The sequence below is a fragment of the Cucurbita moschata genome, unplaced genomic scaffold, assembly GCF_002738365.1.
Source record: "Cucurbita moschata cultivar Rifu unplaced genomic scaffold, Cmos_1.0 Cmo_Scf00062, whole genome shotgun sequence".
NCBI classification, from domain to species: domain Eukaryota; kingdom Viridiplantae; phylum Streptophyta; class Magnoliopsida; order Cucurbitales; family Cucurbitaceae; genus Cucurbita; species Cucurbita moschata.
Genome location: NW_019268578.1, coordinates 345,398 through 366,514, shown reverse-complemented (window position 1 = coordinate 366,514; position 21,117 = coordinate 345,398). Strand labels below are relative to the sequence as shown.

The 21,117-nt window shown below is 34.8% G+C and overlaps 3 protein-coding genes across 4 annotated transcripts; 2 read left to right on the top strand and 1 right to left on the bottom strand.

The window, feature by feature from the left end:
• Nucleotides 1-3,878: 3,878 nt before the first annotated feature.
• LOC111437055 (sigma intracellular receptor 2-like) lies at nt 3,879-5,966 on the bottom strand. The gene is made up of 2 exons (XM_023074885.1): nt 5,564-5,966; nt 3,879-4,272 (listed from the first exon to the last, which is right to left on the bottom strand). The coding sequence occupies exons 1-2, from the start codon at nt 5,885-5,887 to the stop codon at nt 4,096-4,098; spliced, it is 501 nt and encodes a 166-aa protein (XP_022930653.1). The 5' UTR covers nt 5,888-5,966; the 3' UTR covers nt 3,879-4,095.
• Nucleotides 5,967-7,412: 1,446 nt separating this feature from the next.
• On the top strand, nt 7,413-11,034 carry LOC111437056. Its single transcript, XM_023074886.1, has 3 exons — nt 7,413-7,625; nt 10,090-10,169; nt 10,755-11,034. Exons 1-3 carry the CDS (start codon nt 7,512-7,514, stop codon nt 10,822-10,824), a joined length of 264 nt encoding a protein of 87 aa, XP_022930654.1. The 5' UTR covers nt 7,413-7,511; the 3' UTR covers nt 10,825-11,034.
• Nucleotides 11,035-14,717: 3,683 nt separating this feature from the next.
• Nucleotides 14,718-19,967, top strand: LOC111437050 (glutamate receptor 3.7-like). Of its 2 annotated transcripts, XM_023074879.1 has the most exons (7): nt 14,718-14,995; nt 15,090-15,351; nt 16,224-17,566; nt 17,647-17,924; nt 18,041-18,072; nt 18,237-18,643; nt 19,279-19,967. In XM_023074879.1, the coding sequence occupies exons 2-7, from the start codon at nt 15,093-15,095 to the stop codon at nt 19,780-19,782; spliced, it is 2,823 nt and encodes a 940-aa protein (XP_022930647.1). In that variant the 5' UTR covers nt 14,718-14,995; nt 15,090-15,092; the 3' UTR covers nt 19,783-19,967. The 2 variants fall into 2 exon arrangements, with proteins under 2 accessions (XP_022930647.1, XP_022930646.1); XM_023074878.1 differs by having other exon boundaries at nt 14,719-15,351.
• The last annotated feature ends 1,150 nt before the right edge of the window (nt 19,968-21,117 follow it).

The window sequence follows — 21,117 nt, the reverse complement described above, 5'->3', positions numbered from 1 at the left end:
AAGTGTGAGATCTCACCCATATTTGAAAGCGGTGAACTTGAGGAAAAACATGAAAGGGAAAAGTACATATCGGTTGGCAGTGGACTTGGACAGTTATAATAAGCATCCCAACCATTTCTACCCATCCATTCTTACAAAATAATAATAATAATAATAATAAATATATATATATATATATATATATATATATATATATATATATATATATATATATATATATATAGATGGTCATTTTCTAATGATGGGAGCTAAATTGAGGTTTAAATTGATAATTAATGTATTTTAAAACTTAATCATATACATTTAATTATAGTGTAATTTCTAAACAAATATTCCCTATATATATGGTTAATAACTAAAAAAAAGTTATTAATGTATATGTGGTTAAAAAATTGAAATAAATTCTATTCAATTATATATTTGTTTTTTATATATATTAAAAAAAATTAATTTTTTTATTATTTTCATTAATTTTTTTTTATCTTTCAAAAGTTTTGAAAATATGATTAACTTCTCTAATTAAATGTTTTATCTAAATCTAAATGATAGTTTGGTGGTTCTCCAAATTTATTAAAATATTTTATTTTTTTAAATAAAATAAACAAAAAAAAAAAAAAAGTTCCATGCAATGCAACAAGAGTTCTTCATCTTGCATGTACTCAACGTGTAATGTGTAATTAGGTTGACAATTTCTAAACATTTATTATTATTATTATTATTATTATTATTATTATTATTATTATTATCAATGACGATAATGAAATAATATATTTGAAAAAAATACCAATAGTCATAAGATATATATGTTTCTAAATATTTATCGGAATGGTGGAACTAGCAAAAGTGATGGCGTTACTTGCAGCACTAACACCTTTAAAACTGTTAATATGACTGTTCATGTGAGATTTTATATTGATTGGAAACTGCAACGAAAAATTGTTTATAAGAGTGTGGAAATCATGAGGATGAGGATGATACATAACGGGTCAAAACAGACAATATTTGTTAGCGGTGAGTTCAAACTTGTTACAAATGGTATCAAAGGTAAACACTGGACGGTGTGCCAACGAGGACGTTGGCCTCCAAGGAGGTGAATTGTGAGATCCCACATCGGTTAGAGAGGGAAACGAAACATTTCTTATAGGATGTGAAAACCTCTCCCTCGTATACGCGTTTTAAAATCGTGATATTACCGGCAATACATATCGAACAAAACAGACAATATCTATGAACGATGAATTTAGACCGTCATACTGAAATTACCATCAAACCCAAACCCAATTATAACAGGTTGTTATAATGTATAAATATTTTTTTGTCCTTGAACAAGTTGACTTTTCTTTTTGGCAAAACTATTTAAAATAATAATAATAATAAATAAGCAAATCCAAATTGAGAAGGAATTATCGAATTGAAGGTCCACGTAGGACCATGCAAGTTGACTTATTGAAATTACTTAAAATATTTATAAAAATAACAATAAAAAAATTGGATTTTGGTGTAAAATGTCAAATCAAGAAGACTTTACACTGTTCACGAGTTTTCTGATTTGACAAATGGGGGACACACCTTCAATCACGCCATCTTATTCAACACTAAATTTTTTAAATATTTTTAATAATTAAAAAATTAACAGAAATATACAAAATTCTTAAATTTATTTTCCCACGTGGCATTTTTATTTATTGGTCTCCGTGGGTTTGTTCCTCTAGCTAACTGCCCATTAAAATATTCCCATTATATTTATTCAACAATTCACCAAAAAAAAAAAAATATAAATAAATATTAATGACTAAATTAATTTGATTATTAGTTTAATATTTATTAATACAAAAATAAATAATATTAAAATAATGTCACCTATTTGACCTCGTCGTCACTGAATTCAAGTCCAAGAAAACGCACAGCAGAATAAAGGGAGGAGTTCTTCCTTTAGTTAACCGAGTCTTTGAAGAAGTCTAAATTCCTAAGCAATCTGACACGTGGATTTGGTAGTGGGCCCGAGGGGATGACGTGGGCTGACTTTGTTGTGACGTTATCGAATGCAAAGGAAAGTTGTTACGATCGTGGCCCTTGTTTTTCTCTCTGACTGGCTGCTGGCCGTTGATTTGACTGTCGTTGTCAGCTTGATTAAATGTTTTCGTTGTCGTTTTGTTGTGAGAGGCACGCGCTTGAATTGGCGGTTGTTTTGACCGAGTCAAATGCGGAAAATTGGGTCAACGTTGGCTTTTGTGTTGTAGTGACGCAATCGCGTTGGATAGTTTCGACGCTATCGGCAACGGTTGAATGTCTTCCTCTAATTTACTTGAAATATTTTTATTAATTATTTATTTAAAAATGTGTACATATTTTCAGCCGTTGGATTATTAAGTGATCAACTCTTCTTCCTTTAAAGTCTTTTATAATGTGGTACGATGGCCTTTTATTGAAGGATTTGTGTTTAGTGTCTATTATGATATGCTATTGTTTCCAAGTTTTCGCTCGAATCCATTTGCGATTGACTCTCTATGCTAAATTATACTTTTCTGAGTTAACGAGAGGGGTCGACGACTTTCAAGAAGATCATCATCTTGAATGTAAAATCCCACGTCGGTTGGTGAGGAAATGAAATATTTCTTATAAAGGTGTGTAAACGTCTCCTTAACAGATGTGTTTTAAAACCTTGAGGGGGAAGCCCAGAAAGGAAAGCCCAAAGAGAATAACTAACGGTGGACTATAGTCGTTCCATATGATATCAAAGTCAAACACCAAGCGGTGTGCCAACGAGTGCACTGGGCCTCCAAGGAGGGTGGATTGTGAGATCCCACATTGGATGAGAGGGGAATCAAGCATTCCATATAATGGTACGACACTGGGCCCTCAAAGGAGGGTGAATTGTGAGATCCCACATTTGTTGGAGAGGGGAACGAAGCATTCCACATAAGGGTGTAAAAACCTCTTCCTAAACGACGCATTTTGAAACCTTGAGAAGAAGTTCGAAAGGGAAAGCTCAAAGACGATATCTATTAGTAGTGGGCTAGAGTCGTTACATGAGTCTCTTAAAACATGCTAACTTTCTAATGCATTTTTCTCTTATCCCACTCGGACCCCACCACAACCGAGCTCACGTCGGATTAATATCATCATAAATGTTTGAGGGAGGGCAAAGTAGCTCATTGTATAGTCAAGGATAGCTTGTGCTATAAATATGATGAGTACTTTCTTGCCTCCCAACGTAAATAACGTACTTCTTTCCACGCATGAAGAGCTCTCTAGACCTTGTCCCTCACGTTCTTATACATCCCATTTATGTTTCTTCATGTTTGAGAAGACATGACTAGGGACTGTCCCAAAGAATCAATTAAGAAGAGGTTGAATTTATTGACGTGAAAACCAATTAGATTACATATAAATTCTTCTCTATTTGGAAGAGTGACGTACCATTTAGAACGTTTTTCATTCTATACATAATTTAATAACCGACACTGATACGTGCTGGCACTCAATTAGTCGCGTTAGGTAAGCTTTCAATCCCTTCTCCTTTATAGTCGAGCAGCTCAATGTTTATGGCGTTTTAGTCACTTTTCAATGGCTCCCTTAATTTTGTGCGAGGAATTACACTCGTTGAGTAATGGGAAGTGGGCTAGTCCTTGAAAATGCCCGTCCTATGGGCAAGAAGTCTACTAGAAGGCCCAAAATCTCTTAATAGTTTTTAAAATATTCAATTTTAAATCATCAATATGATAAATACCAACACCAAATGTGGCGGGCAATAAAGTAGGGATCATCAAAACACCAAACCATCCAATGTAAAGACGGCTTTCAATGATGGTGATCCTGTTACAAAAGCGATGCATAAGCTTTCGTTTCTGCGTCTCTAAAATTTAGCCATGGTAAAATCAAAAAAAGGATTAATACCATTCATGTAATTCGATTCGGTTTAACTCAATTTTATTCTTAAAACGATCAAATATTGAACCACTACCACTCATACAATGAAAGACTACTAGAAGGTTAAAAGAGAGAGTTGCACCATTACCTAAAGAACCAACATCCTCAGTCCGACAATGTGATACGCTCAGTCGGGACAGACCATTGGCGATCTAGGATGGCACTTCAAGCCCTCTTTTTCCTGCCATTTGATGGTCTGGGTCCGTTGATCGGAGCCTTGCTCGAGCATGGCACGAGCCCGCGTAGCGTGGCCAACACCCCCAAACCCATGAAGGGCCAGTAGATTGTCAACAGAGTATTAGATGCCCGGTTTGATCCAACCACTTCACCCATCGTAGCAGACTGAAATTACACAGCCAGATAATGTGATTCAATACAAGTAAAATTTCTCTGAAAGAGATGACATAGAAACTAGCGGATCTCCGCAAGAAGGTTAACAAACGAAGCAGAAAAATCCTTTTTATCTTGCAGTTAGCTATCTCAAATGCACCATTTAAAGCCAAAAGCCTGATGTTGAATCCTTAGTTTATTGACAAGAATGCAGTTCCCAAGCTAGTTCAATACTAGCTTATGAAAAAAAAAAACATCATACAAAGCTATCCCACCTAACTATCACTTCGATTAGGTCAACCCGAGCATTATTCAGCTAGTTAAAGCACATACTGTTGGTACAGGAATCCACATCGGCTAATTAAGGGGTTGATCATGGGTTTATAAGTAAAGAATACATCTACATTGGTATGAGTCATTTTGGGAAACTAAAACAAAACCACGAGAGTTTGTGCTCAATGTGGACAATATCATACCACTGTGGAGGTTTGTGGTTTCTAACATAGTATCAGAGTCCATGCCCTTTAATTTAGTCATATCAATAGAATCCTCAAATGTCGAAGAAAGAAGTTGTGAGTCTCTAAGGTGTAGTCAAAAGTGACTCAAGTGTTGAACAAAGGGTGTAATTTGTTTGAGTGCTCCAGAACAGGAGTCGAGTCTCAATTAAGGGGAGGTAGTTTGAGGGCTCCATAGGTCTCAGAAGAGGCTCTATGATGTACTTTGTTCAATGAGAGGGATTGTTCGGAGATGAGTGCCACATCGGCTAATTAAGGAGCTGATCATGAGTTTATAAGTAAGAAATACAGCGACAAAAAACAAAACCATGAGAGTTTATGCTCAAAATGTACAATATCATACTATTGTGGAGATGTGTGATTCCTAACACATACCGTCAACCAAGAGATTACATGATTGAATCCTGGTCTCCATATTATTGAACTTAAAATCAAAAATGAAACCAAAACTTCTATCAGCATCATCAACTACATAAATCAAGAATCTAGAAATGACATTCTTCTAAAAATGTTCTAGAAAAGCTGAAGAACAACCAAGTTATGTATATTGAATCTCTACAAGACTGGAATAAACTCTACTAACTTCAAATTTGTCCAAGGTTCCTCACTATTAACTCCACAAATCCATCGTCCACTCCGCCAAATGCTTAAACATATCCAAAATCCTCTCCCTACTCAATCCTAACCTAAAATAGATACATTCAATCAAACAAAGATAAAATCAACAGGCTATGAACAAATTCCATCAATCAAAAACCAAATTAATCCGAACATGAACAGAAAAATACCATGGAAGACACGAGAGAAACGCCATAGATCAAGCAAGTGGTCTTGTACCAAGCCTTGGAGCTCAAGAAGGCATAGAGATTGAGAAACAAGAGAGGCCATTGAAAAAGAAGCTCGAACCAAATAAGGCCAACGACGAAATGAGGAGCCTCGGCCATTAAATAATCCCCCGATTGGGCGACGTACCATCTCTTGAGATCGATTACAAAATCAGGATAAAAGCTTTTAGGGAATACCTCCTGGAAATCGATTAAAGGCACTACAACTGCAAGTAGGAGAAAGGCGAGGAACAGTAGAACGTCAACGAGCTTGAGAAGAGCGCCCATGGTTCCACAGAGCTTTCTTCCCAGAGTCTCTGAGCAGAGCAATTGATCGGATCTTGGGCTGGGCTGCTCAATTTTCAAGGCTATTTTTATAGTTGAATTTTTTTCTTTTTTAAATGGAAGTGTTTTTATTTTTTTTATTGAGCTTAACCATGGTTGAGTCAAAATGGAACCATCCATGGTTAAGATAATAATAGGCGATTAATCTCCTTTACTCTACTACAATAATGGAACCATTGACATAAATAAATTCCACGTGATCCACGTGGCTGCAATGAGGACAAGGTAAATCCTACATGTTCATAGCACTCTTGTCTTAAATATTAAGCCTAACATGTTTTTTTCATATGACAGATATACCACTCTTATTATATACTTACAATATACAATTTTTATTATAAATATTGAAAGATATTTATTAATGATATAAATTAATAGATTGTAATTATAAATGCGAAGGCTATTAATTAGCAATAGAAAACAAATTAATTCGTAGAGTGTCGATGACCGCTGGACAATCACTTCTCAACCTACCGTCACCATTTGTTTTTTACCCAACTAAAGCTGGAGTTGATGTCGAGGTAAATTATGTAAGATTCCGTTACTTTTGTGAACCACGAGTCTCATAGAGAGTTGTTAGAACATTTTCAACTTTGTACCAATGGGCGACACATAATGTGTCATTGTTAACAGTACAAGAAGATTGGTTACATGACAATGTTCGTACCTAGCTAGTTTTTATTGGGCTCGACGTTGTCCGTGACTTCACCTTGATGTACTTAGTGTCACAATCGACGATGGGTCCATGAGTATGCAGTACTTGTTATAACCTAGCGAACAGGTTAGTCGTGTAAAATTCATATTTTGCAGATAATATTAGTGTATGCTTGAGACTCGATTCACGTTTGAGAGAAATGGTTTAGAAAATTTTTAAGAAAGTAATGTTATAGGCTAAAAGAAAATAAGTAACAATCACAACTTTGATAACATAAAATCCAGGTATGAAGAATTGACAACTAATCACATCCTCATATAGTATATTTTCGAGAATTTTAGCCATAGCTGACATATGCATGATTTTGGTGACTGGTCATACACTCCTATGTTAACGCAACAAGAATAGCATAAAGCTATCTAATGCAAAAGCAACTAAAAAGGATTTGGAATGGGCATGCAGGCATGAACAACACGTACTGAACAAACATGATCGGGACATCCGATACATGACTACAAACAATATGTTTTTAACAAACATAACCATGAGACTCAGCTTCAAACATTTTACGTGATTAAACAACAAAGATAACAATACACATGTTCGAAAGGGCATTATCAATCTATAACAAAATTAATAATAATAATAATTTTTAAAATTTTTTTTAGGGTTCATATAGTCTTTTTTTTTTTAAAAAAAATAAAAATAAATTTGATGAAAATGAAATAAAGACGAAGGTTTAATTTGAAAACCTAAGACGACGTCGTTTGCGCAAGTTCGCAGCTAAGTGGAATTTGATGCCTGTGAAACAGATCGCCTCGTAGGCATTGCTGCGAAGAGTCTGAAATTGAATCGAGTATATATTTCCCTTGCCGGTGTGCACTGCTCATAATTTTCTGTCCGAGAGAGAAGATGAGCGAGGCAAGGCCTGTGAAAAGGAGAGAAAGTCCATGGGGGATGCCTGAGGGCGAGGATCGCCAGCCTAAGGCTCACAGATGCAACGACAGAGCGGAGGATGTCATTCAAGTAAAGTTTCATTTCTTTGTAGTTTCTATGTTCATCAGCATTGCTTGCTTCTTTTTCCACATAATTTCATCTAGTCTTCTTCTTGCTCTTTAATTTCTTGTTTATTCCGATTTCGATTTGTTTCTAATGAACTGATTTGAGAAATGAATATCGAAGTGATTCCGGAGTTTGTCGTCGTTAGGTAGGATGCGATTTATTTCAACGATCGTTTGTGTCGATAATGAAGCATTTTCTTCGATGTTCAGTTTCCTGATGGATTTGGATTATTATGTGTTTTTCCTGGGGGTTTTGGTTGTACGTGGTATCGTTGATAAGTTTGGGAGTAAATTTGAGAAGTCGGAAGCAGGATGGATTTAGCGACTAGTATCTTAGAAATTATGGCCATTAGGAACTAGGAGCATAAGAGCATCACGTTTACGTTGACAGCAAAATTTCCGGAAAGATAATTGCAGTATTTTGGATAGCAGTGAGGTTTATTTGTTAAATCTTTGGACGAAGCGAATGGTCAAGGAGATCGGAACGTGTGCGATGACTGAAAATAGTTATTCTGTTGAATTTCTTTTGTCATTTGAACACTCTGAATTTTATTCTCAAAGTAAAGCTTTCAACGCAATGTTCCTCTTAAGTCTTTCTATAATGAGTTATATATTCTGGAAGAAAAGGAGAAATTAGAACTCCCGTTTGCCTCACGTATGTGCTTTCACCTCCAACAGGAAAGTTCACAAATGTATTTGGCTGGAGAATATGACCTCCAATACTAATGTTTGGTTTTCGTTTTTGTAGTGCATGGAAATGTAAAAGATGATTATAGAGTTGAGGATTTCATGTATGGTTTAGATCGGATATTCAATAACTAAAACTATAATGTTCTCTGGAATTTCATTAGCATTTAATTCATCATCGCTACAATAGTCTATCGTATTGCCAAGTAAGTTACTATGTCAAATACTTTTGAGTTTTGAATCGGCTGTAATTTTTCAATATTTGTCTGTCTTCAATTATTTATTGTTGGAGGTTCTGGAGAAAAAAGAAAAAAACAATAGCTCTCACGAGGAAAATGTTTACTGAAATTCTTTACTTTTCCTTTGTCAATTGTTGTATTTCCTCATGTTCATTTTTTCCTGTTGTAACGGTGTTTTGGCAAGACAAGAGCCTTGTCTTGCTAAAACACCTTAGCCAGCTTGATTCGTAAGCGTTAGTTCCCTACTATTCTCAAGAACTTGACTACAAACAAAGATTCAATGCACATAGGTTTACCTCATAAGAAGAGAACTAACTATTTTAAAAGGTCAACACGCCTTTTGCATCCCTGCAGATCCACAATCTCAAATTCTCCACTAGGATACTAGTTAAACCCAAAACCCTTCTCTTAGGAAGATTGATTGGAAAACCAGACGACAGTGCAAAAGGCTTGACTAGGTTTAGAAGATTCATCACTTTTAGCTTTGTTTTGTGGAGAATAAGGAAATTTTTTTTAATGGAATAATAGGATTTAAGATCTACTTTGGAAACCAATTCTTTCTCTTGTCACCTTTTCTTGCCAACAACTTCATTAGTTATGAGAATAACGATTGACAATTGGTCTACCATAGATAAACGCTGATTTCGTAACTAACTTGGTGCAAGTGTGGATTTCTTTCAATCCCTCTTTTAACGCTTTAGCAAAAATGTCATTGACACGAGTGGTTAAGCTGATTGGTTGGCTTGGTAACAGTAACATATACAATATTGTCTCTTCTGGTGACCATACTTAAGATGTTTCATAAAAAGCTAATTGTAACACTAGCAATTTCCATAATAATTAGCATTTGGAACACTCCAGAAAATCAGAAATGTTTCACTTCCTTTTTTGCAGACTTGAACCGAAAAACCATCAAATTTGAACTCATATAAGAAAATGCAGCACTAGCTTCCTCTTCTAAGTATGATATTTCTTATCAATTTTTGTTGAGCTAGAGCTCCACTGCCACTTTAATGGCCTGACCCAGTAGACATGAATCTGGAACCCTGTTTAGAGGAGAATAGCCTCCCATGAAAGAGATAAGCTCATAGGTAATTGCACTCTCATTCACAAGGCTTGATCAGATTCGTTTGAGGGGATATAAAAAATAAGGTTCTTCCTCCGGTTAATAACGTTATGGAATAAAGCATAGTTTATTTATTTCGGCTTGCATTTCTGTAGCCAAATCATAGTTTATTTCGGTTTGAAGAAGTTGAGAAAGAAGAAAGAGGGAGTGTGATAAAACCTTTTTTTTTTTTTTTTTTTTTGAATTTCTCAACCTAGGTACATGCCAGTTCAGTGAGGTTATCTTGCATGTACAAGAATGACCCCAACAATAGATTATATTCCAATGAAATGTTTCCTCTTCAAGTTTTTGATTCTTTTTATTTTTTTTGGTGGAGGCTGTATGAAGGTGGTGGAATATCCTGGATGACACTGATTATTGTTTTGTTCTTATTGTAGGCTTGTTTTGAGGGGAACCCATTTAAGACTGTTCCAGGGCCATTCAAGCTTTTCTGGCAATGCATGCGTTCGAAACCTGGGTATGATTGTACCTTATCAGTTCTCTTTTGTTTATTTTCAAGATAGATTCATTCATTCGTCAGTATGAGGACTTAGCTTTACTTTTCAAGAAACCTCGCTATGGAATTGGAAGAATGATCAAATCTTTCACCCGCTGGGTTTGAGTGTAGATAATTGAGACCCATAAAGATGAAATCTTGATCTTGAGTACCTTGCCCTTTCTGTTCGTATCCTTCATTCATGCCCTGCCATGTCTGAAATGTTGTGAGCTAATGGAGTCGCTTCTCAAAGTCTTCAACCGTTTTGAACTCATCAAATTTGTAAGAACAGTTTCTGAAAATAGTTTTTAGTGGAATCGAGAATAGAGACGACACGTTAAGCATAGTAGTGATAAACGATAAGGCACGTGAATTTGATCGAGAAATGATTGTTTTATTTTCCATCATCCGAACTTTCCTTTTAGTTATCTCATAAATTGGACACTATTCCTACGTTTTTAGCCTGATAAACAAAGGAAGTTGGAGAAAATTCATTTGGCGTTGATAATAATGTTAATAAAACGCTACTCTCATATGTTATGGGGATCATGTGATTTCGTTTTGCAGGGAGGAACCAACGGAGCCATATACATATTTGGACTTGGATCCTCCAAAGAGAGAGGTGAAACTCGAGTAAGAACTCACTACGCATACTTTTAATTCATGAATGTTAGATTTTCAGTTTTGATATTTGTCTCTTGTGAATTTTAAATCAGAACTCAGACGGTAGGTCATGCATTTAAATGGTTGATAGGAAAACGGCAATAATGATTACCGTGAAATAGCTCTGTGAGCTTTTCAACATTATTGAATATGACAGAATTGGGTACTGAGTGTTTTTATTTTTGTCACATCGTACGACATTTTACAGCTAGCATAATAAGTAGCTGATAAGAAGAAACTTTGAGTAACCCAATTCATTAACTCCCGTAGACTAGATATTGTTCTCTTTGAACTTCTTTTCTAAAAGGTTTTAAAACACGTCTGTTAGGGAGAGCTTTCCACACCTTTATAAAAATTGTTTTGTTTTCCTCTCCCAACCGAGGTGAAATCTCACAATCCACTTCTCTTCGAGGCTCAGTGTCCTCGCTGGCACTCGTTTCTTTCTCCAATCGATGTGGGACCCCTCAATCCACCCTCCTCCAATGTCTAGCGTCCTTGCTGGTACATTGTCCGGTGTCTGACTCTTATATCATTTGTAACGGTCCAAGCTCACCGCTAATAGATATTATCCTCTTTGGGCTTTCATTTTCGAGCTTCTTAAGCTTTTAAAACGTGTTTGATAGGGAGAGGTTTTCATACCCGTATAAAGAATGTTTCGTTCTCCTTCCCTTCCCAATATCGATCGATATGGTATCTTACACTTTTTTCAAAAAAAAAAAAAAAACACAACAATAATAATAATAATAAATAAATAAATACATACAGTGACCTGAGAACTTTAAATTAAAGCCCTTTTACGTTTTTTATTATTTATTTATTTATTTATTATTATTATTCTTATTATTTTGATTGGTTTCTGAAAAAATGGGAAGTTTTCATCGGTTTTTGACCTACTTATGTTTAATTTTTCAATTTGGCCCATGAGTTGATTGTTTAATCTCCAATTTGACCCATGACTTTTTGTTTAATTTCTTATTTGACCTTTGACCCATGATTTGTGTTTTATTTCCAACTTGACCCATGGACTTGTTTGTTTCTTCTCTTATTTGATCCATGACTTGATTGTTTAATAGTCTTTCCATACTATTGTATGCTGGAAACACCGTTGATAAACTTGGGACCACACACCTACCACTTTACCAGAAGTGAACGATGAGTATAAATCTTCGCGAGGTAAAAAGGAATGAGTTGTCAATTGAAAGTTTAAACTTCTAGTACACAGAATTTATCTAACTTCTTATTTTTAAAAATTTGGATTCAACTTTTTCTGATTAACAGTGAAGATGTCAAATTTCATTTTTAAAATTCACACCATTTTTTTTTTCCTTGGACGATATTTTTGTCATTTTTACAGGGGCATTGGTCATTTTCAGATATATATATTGACCATCTTTATAAAGCTCATTAATTCTTGGTTTTTTTTTCCTTTTTTTTTTTTTTTGTTCTTTTAATGTTAAGGTCCTATATTTAAGTTTTTTGGTTTAAAATCTTTTGGCTTTTAGGTTTAGAATAATCCATGAGAGATATTAAAACAAGAAAAGTTTTTAGAAATAGCTAATGGTTACCCTTTTAAAAATGAAAGAAAATGGCCAATAGTACTCATTTGAAATGATGAAGAATGGTAAATGATACCCCATTAAAAATGTGATAAGTGACCAATAATTTCCCTTTTAGAATGAAGAAATTTTGGCTCAGAAAAACTTTTGAAAATGTTGGATCAAATATATCAAACTTTAACATCTTCACTATGGAATTGACAAATTTTCATTGTAACTTAGTTTTTTTACCGCTTGATTTCAATAATTTGTTTAGTGGTTTCTCGTTTTTGTTTTTTACTTTTTTTTGGTTTGTGTTAAAAGTCGTATATTTAAGTATTTTAATCTTTTGGGATTTATGATTTATAACTATCACTTATGGTACTCCTTTAAAATGACGAAAATGACCAATGGTTTCTTTTTAAAAAATGAAAAACATGTGGCCAAAGAAATTTTTTTGGAACTTGTTTCTTACCAAAAATATGGGTCAGTTCACTTTATCGTCCTAGACTATGACACTAACATATTTGGATCATAACTTTTTTTCTTTCATCATGTTCTTTCAATGTTCCATTTAGTGCTTTCTTATTTTTTTTGGGCGTTAAATAAGCATTATGGTTTTAGATAATTGGGTCTTGGGTTTATAACCATCTCTGAGCAATATACTCGTTAAAACGAGAAATGAGTTTTTTTAGAAATTAGTACCTAACCAATATTCCTCTTTTAAAAAATAAAGAAAAAATGGTATGGAAAAAAAAAAAAAAAAAACTTTTGTAACATGATTGTTATCGGAAAAAGATAAGTTAAATTCATTAAACTTGATCATATTCGACTATGAAATTGGCAAATTCTAATCGTTTTTTTTTTTCACAGCGAGCTTTCAATCATTAATGAATAAGCTGTTTTCTTTTTCAAAATTTTTATATCTAAGTTTTATTTTTTATTTTAGGTGTGAAAAATCTTCTAGAACATACTAGGAAAATAAAACAAGAATTTTTTAAAAAATGAACAATGGTACCTCTTCGTTCACAAATTATTATTATTTTATTTATTTTACGGAATGTATTCAATTTAACATGACATTCAACAATACATACATGAATAAGCACATATTTTGGAATATATAATCTTAGTAACATAACATATGCATGTTTTTTAGCACAAAAATATATTAATATCTATTTATCCAACAAATTGCGACATTTGGACTCTTGACTTGCCGCGGTAAAAAAAAAGGACAGACAGATGAAAAATATATTATGCCCAACAAAAGTGATTAGGTACCACACAATTATTAAGAAATTTTTGATAGAAGGTAACTCAAATCTATTTAAGGGGAGAAATTCCAGAAATTCAAAGACAAATTTCTATTTACATCCAAAATGAAAACTTTAATTTAGAGAAAAGTCGAACTAAAAGTAACATATGCATCTCATTCTATGCATTATTAAAAGTGAAAATCAGCATCATTGTGTTTATTACGAGAACACCCTTACAAGACATCTTTATTGTGATTAAAGAAAAAGTCTAAGATGGACAACCAAAGTAAATTCTTTGATTTACAGGAGAGGTCTAATTGGCTCGCTTTTCCTTTTTCTTTTAAGACGTTTAATTGACTCTCTAACTATTATTATTTTATAGCTTAATTATAATCAATTTATAAAGCCTGAATTATGAACTTAGGGCATAATACTTTTTAATTTGTAACCATTTAAATTTTATATTAATTCTTTTCCTAACAAATATAGATTGATAAGCTAAATAGTAACAAAATATATTTATAAACTTAAAAAAATTAAGTAGAAATTAAATTAGCTAAAAAATAAATGGCCAAATTCAGAGATGAGATGCAAGCTTCCATAAAAGGACTAAGAACACACATGAAATTATATATTTTTAAAAAAACAAACAAATATTAACCATTTAATATAATAAGGAGAAAAATAAAACAAATATAGATATTTAGAAACTGAAATAAGATTTAACCAACACGAAGCAGGGGTACTATGGAGGTTTCATAAGCGAGAAAGGTTGTTTTCGTCATTTTAGATTTGGATAGTCACCTCTCACACCAGGCCATTCAAGTGGTTCTGTCAAACTTAAAGTGTTCACTTAAATAGCCTATCACTTCCACGCTATCCACCCCTTTTCAAACCAGGTATAAAAAAATAAAAATAAAAATAAAAATAAAGATGTCATGTGAGGGTGTTCTAGTAATTACACACTTCTATTAATGCAATGAAATGAAATGAATATGCTGCTTTTAGTTCGATTTCTCCTTTAAATAAAGTTTTCATTTTAAATATAAATAGAAAATTGTCCTTGAATTACTTAAATTTCTTCCCTTAAATTGACTCGAATGACCTTCCCACCAAAGTTGTGATGATCAAAATGTATGTTCTTATTTATCACGTGGTACCTTCTCCTTTTGTTGGCCATTTCTTTTTCCTTTTCTTTTGTCTTTTCTTTCTTCATGTCGTGCAAGTTGCGCATACTCTGTGACATGGGCAGCCTTGAATGGTCTCTTTAACTATGGATTGTTCTTGAGTTCCATACTCATTATCCCAAACCCGGAAGTGGGCGGCCCCCTAAGATTTGAACAGAGCTGAGGTACTTATAGTGCTAATTCTTACTGTGATTCCGAACATTCATTTCCTGACTGTATTGACCAAGTCAAGAGCTTGGATGGTTGGTTTGTTTTAAGATTATGGGAATATTTGGTGCTCTACCGCTGCTGCATACTTTGATATGGCTGTTTCTTAGTGGTTCGATCTGGTGCCAAAAGGCAGTTGTGGTAAATATTGGTGCGGTTTTTACTTTCAATTCGGTTATTGGTAGAGCAGCAAAGCCGGCGATGGAAGCAGCAATCGCCGACATAAATGCTGACCCCAACATCTTGAGTGGGACAAAGGTGAAGCTCCTGATGGAGGACTCTAACTGCAGCGACTTCTTGGGCTCTGTTGGGGGTACAATCTCTCTCTCTCTCTGTTTTTTTTTTGTTTCATTTGTGTAGCTGAGCTGCCTTGTGGCGGCTCCTGTTTTTCCTTCACCTATGTCTGGCTCTCTTTGTCTTTGGTTTCATCTATAAGGTCAACGGAGATGCTGTTCTTCTCCATGTCTAATTGAGGTGGAACTTTGATCCTAAAGCATGATTTTTCACAATTTTTTTTTGTGTGTTTCTGTAATCAGTACTCTCATTCAGAGTGGAGTCAAGATAAAGAAGTGGGCAAAGTATAAAATTTTGCTCACTCTCCCCTGGTATCGTTCATTCCAAGTTCAGAAGCTATTGTTTGAGTTGGACCATAGTTCTGCTCTATCTAAGAACTATGATTACATTGTGATTACCAGCCCTGGTATTTTGGGGCACCGTTGACTCTTAACTATAGTATAATATTTCATTAAAAGACTTCTGCTGGGAAGAACTTTTTACACCCTTATAAAGAACTTTTCATTCCCCTCTCTCTCTAACCAATAGGGATTTCACAAATCCACCCCCTTTTGGAGCTCAACGTCCTCGGTGGCACACCGCTTGGTGTCCATCCCTTTAGGACTCAGTCTCCTCGCTGGCACATCGCCCGGTGTTTGACTCGCTAGCAGATATTGTCCTTTTTGGACTTTTCCTTCCAAGCTTCCCCTTAAGGTTTTAAAACGCGTCTACTACACAGAGGTTCCCACACCATCTTTTTCTTTGGGCGTTTGATAACTTAAGACCATGAAGTTTTGATCTTATAAGTTCTAAGTTATACCTCAATTTTTTGTATTTTTTCTTTTAATCTTTAAGAAATTTAGATAAAATTCTGCCTAATCTTGAGTTCATGGTTCTCTTCATGGGTGGTAGCTTTGCATGTACTTGAGAAAGAGATCGTTGCCATCATTGGCCCACAATCCTCGGTGGTGGCTCATGTGATTTCTGAGCTTGTTAATGGTCTACAAATTCCTCAAGTATCATATGGTGCCACTGATCCAACATTATCGACTCTCCAACTCCCTTTCTTCCTCCGAACCACTTTAAGTGACTCTTACCAAATGGCTGCCATGGCTGACTTGATTGATTACTATGGGTGGAAAGAGGTCATTGTTATATTTTTGGATGATGATTATGGGAGAAATGGGATATCTTCTTTGGGTGATGAACTTCAGAAGAAAATGTGTCGTATTGCTCATGGATTTGGCTTGCCTTCTCTGGCTAATCTTACTAAGATCACGGAGATACTTAACCAATCTAAATTGCTCGGTCCTCGTGTTTATGTCGTTCACGTCGGCCCCGATCCTCAATTAAGAATCTTCACCATCGCCCATAAACTTGGTATGCTTTCCAGCAATTACGTTTGGTTTGCAACTGATTGGCTTGCCACAACTCTAGATTCTTTTTCACCAACAGATCTTGCTTCACTTGATATACTTAATGGGGTAGTGGGGCTACGCCCTCATACTCAAGAGTCTAAAGGAAAGAAGGATTTGTGGAATCGTTTGAGCAAAATGCAGCCCAAAGGTTTGGCCAATTCTGTGTTGAATGTTTATGGACTGTATGCTTATGATTCAGTATGGGTTGTTGCCAGGGCAGTGGATAAGTTTCTCAAAGAAAATGGTAATATAACCTTTTCATCTACAGGTAAAGTCTTTGGCACTAGTAAAAGTGGAATTCAACTAGGAAGGCTTAAAGTGTTTAATGGAGGAAGTGATCTTCTTAGGATTATTATGCAAACAAATTACAGTGGTTTAAGTGGGCGAATTCAGTTTGGTGAAGACAGAAATATCATCAATGGTAGCTATGATGTGATTAATATTGACCAAAAGGAAATTCGTACGGTGGGTTATTGGTTTAACTACTCAGGATTCTCGATTTCACCACCAGAAGCCTTGACATTGAAACAAAAAGATTCCCCCTTAGATCAGAAACTCGACATTGTAGTTTGGCCTGGTGGAAACTCAAAAATACCAAACGGTTGGGTGATAGCAGACGCTGGAAAGCCCCTAAGAATTGCATATCCAAGAAGAGCAAGCTTTGTTGAGTTTGTTACTCAAGTGAACAACACCAATATAGTTCAAGGATACGTAATTGATATTTTCAAAGCAGCACTCAAGCTTATTCCATATGAAGTTCCTTACAAATTTGTGCCGTTTGGGGATGGTCTTGTCAATCCTAGTTACGATGAACTCGTTCAATCGGTTGCAGATAGTGTGAGTAGAGTGTTCTTCATTTGAACTTGTCTGAATTCCATTGAAATGGCTTGCTTATTCTGAATAATTTTGGGTTCTAGGTGTTTGATGCAGCTGTTGGGGACATTGCTATTGTTACCAACCGTACAAAGGTTGTTGATTTTTCTCAACCCTATATCACTACCGGGCTTATCATAGTTGCCCCAGTTAAAGATTCAAAATCAAGTGCTTGGGTGTTTCTTAAACCATTTACAGCAGAGATGTGGTGTGTAACAGGATTTTCTTTTGTGATTATTGGGATTGTTATTTGGATGCTTGAGCACCGAATCAACGACCATTTTCGAGGTCCTCCAAAGAGGCAGATTATCACTATGTGTCTGTAAGGCTCTTATGGCTTCCCTCACATTGCTCCTTTGACCAATTTTTGTATTTTCTTTTTTCAAGGACAATTTGAGGGTCATAACTCATACGAAGCTATTGTTGTGTGTCTTGCAGGTTCAGCTTTTCAACTCTGTTCAAGGCTAATCGTAAGTCCTTTACATTTTAGAGCTCCTATTTCTTTTCTTTTCTGTTTTCCTTTTCGGTAAGATTCAAAACATAATGGTTGTTTAGATGTTTTGTCAAAGAAAGAGAAGAACAATGATCCATATTGTTCTTGATTGTCTTATTGTTCTTATCATTGAATAAACAGAAGAAGCAACCATTAGCCCACTTTCACGAATGGTGATGTTGGTATGGCTGTTCTTATTGTTGGTAATAACGTCAAGCTACACAGCAAGTTTGACATCAATACTCACAATTCAGAAACTTTGGTCGCCAATACGTGGAATTGATGACTTGGTTGCAAGTAACGTGCCAATAGGATATCAGGTAGGATCCTTTGCTTATGACTATTTGACACAGAGCCTTTTCATACCACGCTCCAGACTAGTGGAGCTTCACGACCCTGATGATTACGAGAAAGCGCTGCGGCTTGGTCCAAAAGGAGGCGGTGTGGCAGCTATCATTGATGAACTGCCGTATTTGGAGTTATTTCTGTCTAAGACCAAAGAGTTTGGAATGATCGGACAAACTTTTACTAGAAGCGGATGGGGATTTGTGAGTCTCTATCTATCTTTTCTTTACCTAATAATGCTATAGGCATAGTTCGTTAGGAATCACGACTTTTAACAAAGGATATTGTCCACTTTGAGTATAAGCTCTCTTGCCTTGGCATTGCTTTGGGCTTCCCCAAATGGCCTCATACTTTAAAGTAGAGCCTCCCTGAGAACTATGAAGCTCTCAAACAGCCTTCCCTTAATCGAGGCTCGACTCTTCTTCCGGAGTCCTCGAACAAAGTACACCCTTTGTTCGACACTTAAGTCACTTTTGACTATACCTTCAAAGCTCACAACTTCTTTGTTCGACGTTTGAGGATTCTATTGACATGACTAAGTTAAGGACATAACTCTGATACCATGTTAGAAATCATGACTCTCTACAATGGTATGATTCATGGCTTTGCTTTAGAATTTCCCAAAAGGTCTCATACTAATGGAGATGTATTTCTTATTTATAAATTTCATGATCATTCCATAAATTAGCCAACGTGGGATTCCCTCCTAACAATCCGCAACATAATGTGTTTATAGTCCATGACCCTGAAGATTGAATCTATTTAATCTTTACACTTAAAAAAATGTTTAATGGATTCTTAAACTTTCGCGACTCAATTTTTCTTTTTATGAGTACAGGCTTTTCAGCGAAGATCTCGACTCGCAGTTGATATGTCAACTGCAATTTTAAGACTCTCTGAGAATGGAAAGCTTCAAGAGATACACGACACCTGGTTCTGTAAGCTGGGTTGTCCCGGGCAGCGGGGAGGAGAAGCGCAGCCAGACCAACTTCACCTAATCAGTTTCTGGGGTTTGTATTTACTTTGTGGAATCATTTCCTCTACTGCACTTTTCATGTTTCTTCTAAGAATAATTGGTCAGTATATCCGTTATCAACGACAACACCGTCATTCAGAGGTGGTTACACCGACCCCCATTCCGTCCAATACTGGCTGTACTCAGACCATTCAAAGTTTTATGCGGTTTATTGACGAGAAGGATGAAGCCATCAAAAACTTCTTTCGAGCAGCACATTTACGTGGTGCTCAAAGTGGGGAGCAACTCCAGAGACATTCCGGAGGGACAAAGGAGAAGGCTGATTTAGAGGTACAACTGGGGACCTCGAGTACGAATTTAGGATAAACTTTCGGTTGCTATTTGTGTCTCCATAATTCTTAAGTGGACTTCAGGGGACATGTCCATATTAAATCCCTTTGATTATCTCACTTAACTAGTAGCATAGTTTATATATATTTTTATAATTTAGAATATTTTGATCATCAGAACTCTAGTGGAAGGTAAGTCAAATCAATGCAAGTAATTTAAGGACAAAATTCTAATTACATCCGAAATAAGAACTTTATTTAACAGAAAAGGCAAAGTAAAAAGCAACACATGCATCTCATTTCATTGCATTAAGAAAAGTGAAAAGCAGCATAAGCGTGTTATTGCTTTAATACCCTCACACAAGTCACATTATATCTTTATTATGGAAAAAGATAAAGTTTAAGACCCATCGGTCTTATTCTTCTCGACAACCAAAAGAAATTCTCTGGTCCAATTGGCTCGTTTTTTTTTTCCAAAGAAAACTGAAGAATTATTTACTTCATAGCTTAAATATAATTTTATTAAGCCTACCAAACTAGAAGCACTTAGGTCAAGTCAACACGCAATCAGCAGATGTTATAATAATTCTACCAACTTTTTCTTTTGAAGTTTCAACGTGTACTCATTTTAACAAATATGAAGATGAAGGCCTTCCATTTTCGTAGAAATTTTATGAAAGAGACCTAAATAAGGCTATACAAAGTTAAGGTTAAAAACACTGGAAAAAAGTAATAATTTAGTTCTAATATACTTATTTAATTTTAGTATCTAACCATTTATCATATACTTAAAAAGCAACAATTTAACCCAGTGAAAAATATTGTTAAGATTTAAAAGAATTTCTAATGCAGGTAGATTGATCTAACTTCTTAATAACCAAATATACTTATATTTATGAACTACTAATAACAAGGTTAAATATATTCAACTTTACATCTTGTTTCAAAAATACTCTTAACTTTTTAAAAATTTCAATAATACCTTTAAACTTTTAAGAGAATGTTAAAAAAATACTATTACTATTAGTTTTGGAGGATAACTATTGATACTTTATTTAAGAAAATAATTCAAACTTTCAAAAGGATTTAAAAAATACCTCAGTGTTTTAAAAGTTTATTTAAATTTTCATAAGTTTCATTAATACTCTTAATTTTTTTAAAAAAATTAAAAAATATTTTTACTTAGTACCACATTTCAAAAATAGTTGAATTTTCAAAAGTAACATACTATAGTTTAAAAATAATTTATGAGATACCGATAGACAGTTTTCGTCTATATATTGACAGTAAAAAAAATTTTGAACTTTTTTTTTATTAATGCTACTTTTAAAATTTTATGAGTATTTTTTTTAAACATAGTACTCACGGTAAG